At 44.5% G+C, this 12,882-nt stretch overlaps 1 protein-coding gene across 2 annotated transcripts in view; it reads right to left on the bottom strand.

Annotated features, from left to right (window-relative positions):
- Positions 1-12,882, bottom strand: part of XPO7 (exportin 7) — an 82,965-nt gene that overhangs the window by 13,791 nt on the left and 56,292 nt on the right. For both annotated transcript variants that reach the window (XM_045003359.1, XM_045003360.1), the window contains exons 10-18: positions 11,334-11,453; positions 10,021-10,167; positions 8,366-8,538; positions 7,531-7,724; positions 6,666-6,771; positions 5,082-5,217; positions 3,439-3,512; positions 2,256-2,336; positions 1,237-1,300 (exon numbers count right to left, since the gene is read on the bottom strand). In XM_045003359.1, coding sequence (XP_044859294.1) covers positions 1,237-1,300; positions 2,256-2,336; positions 3,439-3,512; positions 5,082-5,217; positions 6,666-6,771; positions 7,531-7,724; positions 8,366-8,538; positions 10,021-10,167; positions 11,334-11,453 — 1,095 coding nt within the window. The remainder of the gene's footprint in view (positions 1-1,236; positions 1,301-2,255; positions 2,337-3,438; positions 3,513-5,081; positions 5,218-6,665; positions 6,772-7,530; positions 7,725-8,365; positions 8,539-10,020; positions 10,168-11,333; positions 11,454-12,882) is intronic.

Genomic DNA, 12,882 nt, shown 5'->3' with positions numbered 1-12,882 from the left:
AGTGGCAGGTTTAGACAAGGCTTATATATTAGAGGTTCATGGGCATTTAGGGGCCCCTGATTGTTTTGACTCACTCTGTTCTTTCAACGGCCTTGGCAGGACTGAACCACTCTGTTTACTTTGCTAACCACTTTACTTCTGCAGCTAACCTCAAAGAATAAATCATTAGAGGGCCATTCTCCCCAGTGCTGAGTGTATTACAGAGATAACATTAACACGTTCCTTGGCAAGGATACTTGGCCCTTTACCTTTAGTCTGAGGATTCTGAAGTGCTATATAGACCATTAAGTCTTGCTACACCTTCAATGAGGGGAATGAATTTCCCCGTGTGTAAGATAGGGATGGTAAGAGGTTAGGTGACAGACCCAGGAGTCCTGATTTCCAGGCCATTGATCCAATCATTAGATCTGTCTATCATATAGGTATTTCTAGGAGTCATCACCATACCCAAGCACCTGTGGTTGGTATTTCCTCCCAATGAAAGCCAGGAAAACAATTTAATGCAATGTTATTTATTAATCTCTGCAAACAGTAGAAGACCAGATCCAGGGCCTCCACGAGTACAGGAAACCTCCAAGGAAAACCCTCGAGTGCTGTTGTAACAGGTGTTGATTCTGAAAATGATCTTTTGAGTCAACACCCCAGAACAGTACGAGAACATACTGCATTGCTGGAGGACCACCTATTGGCAGACCTGTACGTCCGAGGTCCTGGCCTCTGCGGCAGCTAAACATCCTTTGGCCCTTTTCCCCCAAAGGTAGGGCTGTATTAGATAGGAATATGACTAGGATGCTAGAATGCTATTACATTTCATCTCCCTGAATTCCCAAAGTAGTTCCAACTGGCATTCTTCACTTTCTGCCTTTAGGCTGTAGCAGTGCATCACAATGCCATACATTCCTCCCCAGAGTTGGCTGCATTTCAGTGAGGGGAGTAACTGAGTGAGAGTCCTGTATTACGTTTGTAAAGAAGCAGGAATCATTTGGATGAGAGGGACTATATAAATCCAGGACGTCAGAATTAAGTGCAGGCTTTGGAAAGAGGCAAAGAGAATAGAGATCATCATAAAACAGTCTCTCTTATGAAGCAAGTATTTGGGAGACTTGCAGTTACACTGCAGAAGTGTGTCTGCGTGTGAAAACACACAGGACTGGGTTCTTGCTTTAGCCTGCATGCAGGCACCTGCATGTGAGGGTTTGTTACATGAGAGAGGCTGGAAGGGAATGAAAGACTTACCGTGTGATTGTTCAGCATGAACTGTACTGCGCTCAGTTTCACCAATTTCCTAACACTACTGTATGTAGAAAGGGTGTTAAGGAAACAGCAAGCAGAACCAGTCAGTCACTGGACGGTTCCAAGTGCCTGCAAAGCACATACAAGGGAATACTTTCCAGAGTACGTACAAGTTTTACATAATGCTTTCTGGCCTTCTGAATTGTTTCTCTTCTCAACCACTTTTTTTTTTGGACCAAATCCTGTTACCAAGGACTCATCTATATGAACAGTTGGTGCGCAGCGAGCTGGAGTGGAAATCTACAGTGCACAAGCCTTCCACGCAGTAAGTGTCTGTGTGGACCCTGCTATTGTGCATGACAAGTTCTGGAATGTGCTGGGATCTATTCTGCTTTGAAAGAGGAAGCTGCACATTTTACCCTACTACAGAATCCATTTTCATCTTATTTTGGAAGGAAGATGTAACCCCAACCTGTACTATGCTCTTCGACACCTCAGCAGCACACAAATGAAGGCTGTGGGCAATAAGCTAGGAAGTAGCCATGACCCACAGTTACAAAGCCTACAATACTACAGCCATCTACTGGGATTCTTTGCAACCAGGTGAAATGGGTACCAAGTGTCTATGCTCTCTTGGCTACTCAGATGTTTGGGAGATATGGGAAATTGCAAATTGGTGGGTGAGGGGTGGGAGAGGTGTTTTTTTTCTTTTAGATAAGCCAAGTTCACATGGAGAGACAGCCAAGAACTGGGAGAGTGGATGATAAAGTCAGGCTCAATATTATGTGGTTGGAATTTGTGGTTGGAGATGCCTCTCTCCAGCTCTAGGAAGTTCCTGGTGAACTGACAGACCTACCGGAGCATCCATTAAAGATGCATTGAGATGAGCTCAGTGGATGGCAATAACTAATGAACTTATGCAAAATGCTCCCACTTCATCTGAACACACTGGTGTAGTGCTCCCCAAATTCCACCGTATAAGTGTGTTCTACACACCCAGAGCTCTCTACAGAAAAGGATATCCAATGGAGAGGTCATTGAGAAGCTGCAGTGTCTTGGAGGTGATAGGTTCACATCGACCCCAGTACTTCAAGTTGGTGATGCTAGAGGAGAGGAGAATAAGAACAGGTCAGAGGGACGGCTTAGATTTCTTTTGTTGCAAGGTGAAATCTTCCATCAAAACGTCACCAATACCATCTCCACCCTCCAAAAAGTCACAGACATCACAAGCCACAAAATATTGGTATAAAATTACTGTACTTACATTTGGTTGACTAGAAAATTATCCTTCAGATAATCTTCACTACTTGGGTCCCAAGCTACACTGGCCCATACCCAGGCCCTTGGAATTCTGTGGCACTCCAGGGCTGATTTCTGCAGCAAGGGTAAGAGAATTCTGCGGCAGTGACAACATGCAGACGTATGCAATTCTGCACCTGCACCATCCACTGTCAGCTGCAGAATTCTAGTAGCCCTTGCTTCTTCCAGGAGAGCCATTTAACCCCTTGTGGATGTGCAGCTCAGGTGCGCAAGAGTGGACAGGCACCATGCACACCAAGGCAAAAATGATGTGCGGAAAGCCGGTGGCCATGTGCATCCAGGCGCACGGCACTGGGCTTCAGCCTTGGAGCTACTGAAGTGGTTAAAATTCTAATGGTGACTGCCAAAAAGACACGACAAAACCCAATTGACGTGTTCAATCTGGAGGCAGCTGCCAAGCAACTGGCCAAGTAGGGAGCAGCCTACTAAAGTGGAAGAGTTTTAAGAATGGTACTGGCACTACTTTTGTATTGAGTTCTGCTATTTGAAAAGAAAACCTTTGAGAGAGCAGTCCCCTCCCCACAGTGCTTTCTTGGCTTGTGATTGGCAATAATGGTGTGGCAGTGCATGATAGCGGAGACTGCTCCTTGTAACAATGATGTCAGACAGCGGATTAAGTGGGCGCTGGAATAAGAATCCATCATCCTGGTGTAGCTGGCAGGGGATTACATTGGTGTGTCTCCCTGGCCCAAGCTAGATTCCATGGTGGATAAATAATCCTGGATGCTGCACAGGACCTAAACCCCTGGCCACAGCCTATAATTCTCTCAGATAGCCAGAGGATACTTTCTCAGTCTGAACAACATTGTCTTATATTGAGGTTGTCCCAGTTACACTTTCAAGTGAACCCTGGGATCCCTGATGACTGCAAGCAGAAATACTTACATTTTCCCTATGAAGACGCTCAGGACCATGGTTTCATCATTCAATCCCAGGACCTCAGAGAGACGGCGGTACAGCTGGAAGGAAAAGAGAGCAACACAAGTTAAAAAGAAGCCAATGGAATTAGTGATACTTTTGTGGTAAGAGGGTGGGGCTCTTCTGGGGATGCAGCCTGAGTTTAAAAATAGCTATTTCGTTTCCCTGAGCACTAGGGCCTCCGAGCCGTTAAGGATGGAGAGCGTTTGATCCATGACCCACATTTATGAAGTGGCATGATAGCTCTTTCATTTTCTTCCCCGCTCCATGCAGCACTGACCCAGGGATCTATCTAGTCCATGCTTTTCAAGACCACCAAGAGAAGGTTACTGCCCTGAGGCACTCACATTCTAACTCAGACTGATACGCTACGTGGGGTAACAGGTCAAATGAGAAGAAATGTTGTTGACCTGTACAATTTTCCATCCTCCTTTTCATTCTAGCGAAGTTCCTCAGCCATGCTCACAGCAGCTACAGATGCTGTATACAAAGTGTGGACATTCACTTTCTTTCTGAGAAGGGGGATTCCCATAACTCAATACTAATGTGGTTCTTCTACTGACACCTATGAGTACAAAGAAGCAATGAACTCTGCACTCATATCCCTGTGATCTAGCCCCACTCTCAAACACTCTTAAGCCCTCTGCACCTTCAGAAGCAAGAGTGTCACCCTGGTGCTTCAATCTGTGTCCCTGGGCGATAGTTAATTATGCATCCGATGAAGTGGGTATTCACCCACGAAAGCTCATGCTCCAATACATCTGTTAGTCTATAAGGTGCCACAGGACACTGTCACTTTTTACAAATCCAGACTAACATGGCTACCCCTCTGATAGTTAATTATGGGTTATCAGAATGGCTGAGAGTCAGTTTTTGGAATAAAGATGGCATAGTTTCGCTCAATTCCCTTTTCCTGGGCTACTTTAAGCTCCAAGTACACCAGTGTTAACGTCCAGTGTATCTTGTGAGAGAAAAGTGAGAAAGGCCCACTTCCACAAACCCTTCCTTGTCTGGCTGCCTAAAAGGGCAGTTTGTGCAATGTGTCATGTTCCACCTCAGCGCAAAGGCCGGGGGTGGGGGGGGGGTGGGGTGTTTCAGAATGTCTGGAAAAAATTCCAGTAGGTTTTAACCAAGTATCCAAACTCCACTCCAGATCTAGCACCTCTTTTGGGAACTCCCCATTACCCTAAACACTGAGAGGCACTCAGATCCCAATGCATTTCCCCCCCTCACGTCATCCCTGAGAAGTAGGGCAGGGCTATTAACTCCCATTATACAGATGGGGCGCTGAGGCACAGAGAAGCTAAGTGACTTGCCCAAGGTCACACAGGAAGCCTGCGGTGGATCAGGGATATGAACCCAGGTCTCCTAAGTCCTAGGTTAGTGCCCTAATCAGACATTATCTTACTGAAAAGCAGTGCCAAAGCTGCACTGCTGAAGCTATAATTGTCAGACCTGGGTATGTAGAAAGCAGGAAGGATGGGGGTTTCTAATAAGCTTTTTCTTATAAGTCAAGAGCAGATTAAGATCGAGCAGCTCATATACCAAAAAGATGTCAAGACATCATGGTAGCCAGCGATGCCTCAAGGCTGCATGGTAGAGGGAATTACCTTGGAGGATTTCTGCACCTGGTCTCCAATGTAGATCTTTCGGAACTGCTCAAAGAAGCTCAGCATGGCAAGCTCCAGTTTCTCGTTCCCAGCCTGTGCCAGGCGAGAGTCCGTCAAGTTCATCAACTGCAATACCCTGAAGGGAGGGAAAGAAGAAGCAACAGATCTACCAACCACTCCAGGAGGACAAGAAATACCAGCCTGCCTGAACACTGACAAGGGTAAGCAGAAAAGTGACTTCAGGCAGCTGGTATCATTTCAAAGCTGCGTACGGCTGAGAACCCTTTTTGCTCTCTAGGAGGTGGTGTGGTGGGCCAAGAGTGATCGAAACACAGGAATGACATTACGTTAAACTAAAGAAGATGACCAAGAGTCAAGTCCCCAACCCACCCATGCAGAGGAGCCAGCAGAAGGCCTATACACCACTTAAGTCCAACTTAAGATATGGGCAGGGGGTGGGGAGGGGAAGGGAGAGGCCTTGGTGCCTGCCCTCCACAAAGAGGGGAATTTTCACCCCCTACAGAGCTTATCAAATGCCAAGGTTCAGTACATTCTCTGAGCTATCCCCTGAGCAGAAGCCTCCAGCTCTCGTTACAAGACTGAAGAGGCATTTAAGGGGGCACCTCCACCGATTTTTGTTATGGCCACGTGGGGCTTGTGGAGAATGCCCATGAATGATCTATTGGGGTAAGAAACGGTTTTGCTGACTGAGGTTATAAACACGTGGTGGGGGGCAAAGCAAAGGTCAACTCTTTTTTGCGAGGTGGCCCAAAACTAATAGGGAGAGAAAAGATCAAAGTAAACAGACTAATATGAGAAAGTCTCTTGTGTATAATATAAATGGAGGGCTGCTCAAAATGTTTTAGGTCTTATATCTTCCCTCCAGTAATGCTCCAGCTGCAGGAGGAGCTAGTGCCTGATTTACAGTTCCTCATTAACAAGTTATCACATGGCCACCTTCCATAAATTCTCAGATTCAGTCCTCTTGATCCCGGAGAAGCAGAATTAGCTTACGTTCTACACAGAATTTTGCTCAGCTTAGGGTTGTTTAAGAGCCATAAACTGCATATTAATTACCTATACCAAATAAATCAGTAACTGTGCTAACAGAAGGCGTAAACGGTTCTGAAACAAACTATAAAAATGTACCAGTGCCACCCTGTATAAGAATTCCATCTGCTGTAGGGTACTGCGATATTCATGATATTTACTGTCAAAGCCACTTTGGGTGATATCAGAAAAAACATCTTTTCCCTAAAAAGAACCAGCATGCACTGGGTTCTACTCTGCAGTAGGCATTAAAAATAGGAAAAATTCCACCCATACATACTGTTCCCCATGTTTATTTAGATCCCTTGCCAAACACCTATGCAGACATCCAGGTTTAGACAAATCCCAACAGAAGTTTGCTCAGTGGGTCTAGCCAGCATTATCAATGTCTTTGTTTGAGGGCCAGTTTCATCCAGTTATTTTTAGCAAAAAGAGAAGAGGGAAGGGAGAACACTTAAAGCCCCAAAGAGAATTACTACCATGCAGCCACAAGAACGGAACATAGCGCAGCTAGAAAGCATTCAACATTCCTACCGACAAACCAACTCGCCGTCCATCGCATCCTGCTCATCTGTGCTGGCGAACGAAACCCTGCCACCAATCACTGCCCCGATGATATAAACGAGCCATGTCAGGCGCCCTGAAGCCAACAGATGACATCAGAAACAAACACTCACTGGCCCCATGGTAGAGAGAAAGGAATTCTTCAGGTTTTTCCTCTGGCAAAGCCAGGGTTCACGAAGAAAGATTTCTTAAGAGCATATTTTATTCCTCTGGATCAAGAAGCTAACGTTACGCCAGTGTTACTTGTTTTTCCACTTAGTGGAAATTATGTACAATTTCCAGGATCAGAACTGTAGTCTGTTTGCTTCAAAGCATCATTTCAAGCTACAGTGTGCTCACAACTTAAGATCACCCTCACCCCAGGAAATTCCTTTAATACAAGACCAGATTCTGTAGACTTTTGGAAACATTATTGCATATGCAAAGAGAAGCACTCATTTTCTGAAAGCACACAAAGCTCATATGACAGATACTCAAGCCCTAACCATCTGAAGTTGTACTGATTTAATTACAGCAGTATAGTAAAGCAGCATAGTAAAGCAGCCCAAGGCCCGCCCAATGTGGATACATTTCTATTGGTGTAACTTATTCCCAAATGGGACGAGGGGTTATACCTGTGTAACTATAATAGGTAAAAACCCCACCCCTCTAACTGAAATAGTTATACCTGTACAAAAGCTGCGCACAGACCAGGCTGAATGCCCATGTTCCCAAGGGAATACTTGTAGGACTGGATCTCTCCTGATATGATACTGTCAGGGCTTCTGGAGCTGTAGTTTTTGGAAGGGGCAAGCTGGTCAGGGCTCCCTGGCCACTGTTCTTGGAGTGCACTCACCTTCCTGCACTGCGATGTCCATGGGGCTGGCGGTGGCGCTCTGTAGTAGCTCCTGGTAAGTCTGGGCTGACTGGTCAAAGAGCTGTACGAGGAGAGCACAGGTCTTTTCATACTCACACCGGCCAATGGTGGACAGCTGATCTAGCTGCTGTTGCACAAGGCCAGTGTCGTCTAGTGGATCTTCCAACCCGTCTCTGCATAGGGAGGAAGCAGCATTATAAAGGAAATTAATACCAGTGCTAGCCTAACCCATAACACAAGCTTATTTCCAGCATGGAAGACACCTCTCCTAGGCACATGGCTATTCTTTATATCTGATCATCATCTGATCCTTTGCCTCTAGTAGCCGTCATGGTGGAGCGTTGCACAGACTGATGTAATACAACCAAGCAATCATCACTAGTGTCCTCTTGTTTTGTGGGCACAGAAATAACTAACAGAACTGGTAGGGCCATTACAACCTGCAATGAGTAAGTTCTTATTGCAGGCTTAACACAATATTTGTCCAGGGCTTTAGAACACAGCACTTTACGTGTTTAAGAAGTGCCAAGTATTAAGGCATCTGGTTGTCGTTGTGCTTTAGTGTTTTCCATCTTTCATATTTTGGTTTTCTTCCATCTAATAAATTAACTTTAATTAAAATATACAAGGGTGGCACATCTGATTCTGACATCCCTACCAAAACACTCCATTGACAACCAAAGCAAAACATCCTGGGGCCAGAGTCAATACTCTATTTGCCTATACATCTAACGCCAAAGACCCTTGGAGATTTTCCCTTATGTGCTGCAGGCACTGTGGTAGAAGTGTTCATGCGTCTCTAGGCTTCCCTTACCTCAGTATGATGTGCACAGACTCCAGCCTGGATGTGATGTAAGCTTTTGTGACCTCTGGAGTGTATGTTTCTAGCATATGAGGCTCTGTGGCTTTAACATACGGCACTGATGCTGCCAGCCGCTGCCACAGGCTTAGCAGATAATGTACGCTGTTCGGTGCAAACTCCCAGTGCTACAGGTACCAAGATAGAGAAAGGAAAGGAAGCCAGTGAATTTAGGATCTTGCAGAATGTCACATTTGTCTTGAACAGTTTGCCGTAGGAGAGCAGACATTCAGAGGCTTTATACAGGATGCCTTGATGCTTCATTTTCCTATATAGCATTGAATTTAAGTCAGCATCCAAATTCCAGGAGTGCCTAAGGAAGAGAACTGTTCAGCAAAAGAGCCAGGGATACTCCAAAATAACTTTCATGAGATGTAGTTGAGCTGAAGCCTTCAGCTCCCAGTGCAGGTCTGAAAATACAAGCTTGCAGGATTAGATAGAGAACCTTGGTGCCCTCCCTCAATCCTAAGTCTTGCTGCTTTCTCTCCTCATTCATCTTAGCATTGTAGCGTAGTGAGGAAAACATGCACTGATATTGCAAGGATACAGGCAGTACAAGAATCATCATCTGCTGAGCTCCATCTCTATCATGACTCACTATGCATAGCTTCTCTAATGCAGCCCCTTCAGTGGTACACACCTTCCACAGCTCAGGGAAAGCCCCAAGAGAAGGACTGTCAAACTCTGCTGCACTAGACTTCCAATTCTGGAGACCTGGGTTAAAACAGGTTTTTCTTGAAGTCATTTGGGTGGCCTGGTCCAGCCACTGCTGCTGGACTCCTACATAAGAAAACCAATTCTGTCCTAAAGGGAAGTTACACAGCTGCACAGTAATATGCATAATTACTGACATTTACATTACAAAAAGGCAATACAGCAACACAGTTCTGGTTTGATGAAGCACCAGTAATACAATTTAGTCCCTCACCTGGGGCCATGCACACAGAGCTTTCCTGCTTTTTAATATCCTAAACTGTTTTATTCAGAGCTCTTAGAAATCTCTATTGTTCTATCAAACACGCCCAATCCTAACTTAAGCTGTAAAATTCCAATGCTCCTGTTTGCCTCCCACTAAACCCCTGAATTCACAAGTCATCTGAACAACACTTGATATTTCTAAAAGCTACATACACCCCAACTGTCTACAGATCAAGCCTGCCAGTTTGCAGTAGCTATCATGGAAGAATTTTTAAAATACCATTTTATTTTGTACAGCGATGTAGTTGTATGCTGCACAGCAGCAGAAAACACAGAGGCAACCTCTGCATGATATTGATGGTATTAGCAGTAGAACCACCCTCTAAACTACATTTTAATAATGTGTTGATGCATTACAGAAAAATAATCTTGAATCAGCAGTTGCTACTGATGGGACATGGGAAAAACTTCAGAGCTGTAACTACAACGCTCCCCTCGTGTTTTTCAGCCAGAGTTCTTAGTATGATCAATATTGCACTGCCAGACTCTCCTGTTACAAAGCCTGTGTGGATGCTGCAGTCTTCTTGCCATTGGGCCTGACAAATTGGCATAGCTACTACAAAGTAAATGCAAGGAGTGGAACTGTTCCATTTTGACAGGCACCGACAAGGCCAAATGCAATGAGTTCCCACCTGTAGGCTGGTCACGGTGAAGTTGGCAATGAGTCGGATGACCTCAGGGTAGTTTTCCACCTTCACCAGCTCTCCCAGTTGATAGTTGCTTTTTAACCGAGCCAGCAACCTGCAGAACTCATGGTAATTGTTTGGGTCTGACAAACTCTGGGGAGGAAGAGAACAAACTGTATATCAAATCATGAGACAGGTAGCACTGTCTAGTGTTTTAGAGCATAGGAATGGGAGTTGGAGACCTGGTTTTTATTCCCAGCTCTGCCACTGACTCACTGCGTGATTTGGCAAGTTATTTTATCACTCCGTGCCTCAGCTCCCCGATTTCTAAAAAAGGGGTAGTGTTTGCCCACCTCTAAATTGCTCGGAGATCCTTACATGCAAGTGCAAAGTACGATCTCTCAAAGCCACATAGTACAGATCACTAGCTAAAACAAAACCCTATCATTTATGGAAGGCCTTGGAACACGTCTAATGTCTGGCATCCAAAACACCAGCCTGCAACGCACTTAATTCCCAGCAGCAAATTACACAAGGTTTAAACCACAAGACTCAAGTTTCGTTCTTGATAAAAGGAAAAGTAATCTTCTTCCAACACAGAGAAGTGATATTTAAGTGATTGGGAGCAGGAAACTAGAGGAAAGAAGTTAAAGACAGACATTAAAATAATCTAGTCTTTCTTCCTTGGCCAGTGCAAGATTGTTCCCCTAAGCATATTTTCAGCAGTTTTGTCCAGTGAAAGTCTTACCTCTCTGTTCTATAGTGGGGTAAACCCCACCATTAGTCTCCCAAGCCTTATTGATCTCAGTGCTGTGAAGTTTACCATATATTTAGCCTAAATTTCATCCCACTTTGTCTGGTTCTAGCCCTACATACCATACCAAACAATTCTCTTCCATCCCTGGGGTTTACACTTTTTAAACCCTCACCTCTGACCGTTCTCTCCTCTACCTTTTAGTCTCCCACTTAAATGAACTTTACATATTTAGTTCATTAAACATTTTAGTTGCTCTTCTCTCATCATCTTCCTCTACATTTTTCTTGTAACGAGGGTATGACAGGTTCCCCCCAGGGTGCCACCTGGAACTGGGGTACATACAATCCAATGAGATATTAATGTCTAGCAGATCAAGACATTCAGAATGATACCTCACAAGGCAGCCTTTGTACAAAACATATCCTAATTACATGACACTGGTGAATACTGGAGTGCCAGGGTGTGTCAGAGGGTTCCTTAACAGAAGAGTAGTTTATGGAAGCAAATGCAGTAAATTGGACAGGGAGTACTCTAAGAAATATCTGGCTTCTGATATACTCACCTGGGGGTTTTCCAGTATTCGTTTAACGCCATCAACGAGATGAGACAGGAACTTTGCTCTCTCTGCATTGTTAAAAAGGGATCTGCGGACAGAAGCTATCTGGACTAAGCAGGACAAGACCTAAAGGAAGCAAAAGGAATAAGTGGAAAGACTTTATTCAAACTGAAGGGAATGGTTTGAGTTGTTTCCCTTTCCAGACAGAGTAGTTCATTCAAGTGTTCACCATACTCCTTCGCAATCAAACTCAGTTGCTATAGTTCAAAGGATGGTTTTAAAACGAAACAACCACCTCCAAATGTTCTCTCTATGAAAAGAGAAAAATAGGAGAAATCCAGTGGAAACAAGCAGCAGGGATTAAGAGACTACATTATACAGGGATCTTCTCTCCAGCTTCAGGGCTCAATGAACACCCAGCTTTAGGAAGGCCCTTCAAGCCTTAAACTCCATTACTATGTTACAGTCTCCACTGCGTTGTCATGTGGTGACAGAGAAAAAAGATTTCCGCAAATGGTGAAAGCAAAAAGGCAGGTTGTGCCCTCTCATCTGACTCGTGTCATCTGTCATTGTGTGTAAACATGACTTGACTTGAAAAATACTGGCAGTGGGAGGAAAGCCTGCCAGCCTCTCCATACAAGAGTTTACCATGGTCTAGGGAAAATATGAGAGAAAGCAGAATGGCAAGATACACATTTGTTTAAGTTATAGCGCTCCCATCTCAGCCTCTATTACATTTAAGCTGAAGGTAGATTCCAAGGATGCAGTTATGCAAGTGAATCCATTACCACACTGCTGAACGGGATTATGAACATTAGAAGCAAATTAATTATAGACTCTTCGCACTGAGGCGAGCCCCGATTCCCCCAACCAGTCTAAGAGCTACCTGCTCTGCTGTTAAAGCCCCTCTGATTCTTGCTAGCTCGCGCTTTTAATGATCAAAGCTCAGAGCAATTACTGGCTTAATTGTTTTAAATTTCTGCTTAACAGTGTGTTTCTTTTTAAACTCTCTTGAATAACTGAGGCTTAAATCTCAGACTTGGCTAGCACTATATAATGAAGTGACCAGCTCTGTCCTACCTCTCCTAGAAACATCCTTTGGAAGAAAGATCCTCCCTTCTCCAGCCAGAGTTAAGAAGTGTTTCCATTGCAGCATGCGTCTACGTTAACTAGGAAAAATATTTAGCCCACAATATTTAAGTGCCTATATAAGCAACTGGTCTAGTTATACCCCATGCTGAAATATTTAGTGCTTTTAAGGGAAACAATCTACCAATAGGGAAACTATGTACGTTTCTCCCCTCCCTTCCTTTCTTTGCCTGTAATGACCAGCCTTGTTGATAACTAATTTTTAAGGTTTCTGGAGCAAAGATGTTTAATGCTTTGCCGGGCTTCTTCCTGAACAGCACCTGAAGTGCATTTGCAGATTCTGCTTCCTACCATATCACAGATGCTCACAGATCAGAGCAACTTCCAACTGAGAAACATCTTAGCGTGTGACTCTTGCTGACTGAGCCAGCGTGAGAGACGTTTCCTGGATTTGAATGCTTTATGC

This window comes from Mauremys mutica, chromosome 2 (assembly GCF_020497125.1).
Source record: "Mauremys mutica isolate MM-2020 ecotype Southern chromosome 2, ASM2049712v1, whole genome shotgun sequence".
In the NCBI taxonomy this organism is placed as follows: domain Eukaryota; kingdom Metazoa; phylum Chordata; order Testudines; family Geoemydidae; genus Mauremys; species Mauremys mutica.
The sequence above is the reverse complement of the archived record's forward strand: the minus strand, read 5'-3'. Positions and strand labels throughout refer to the sequence as shown.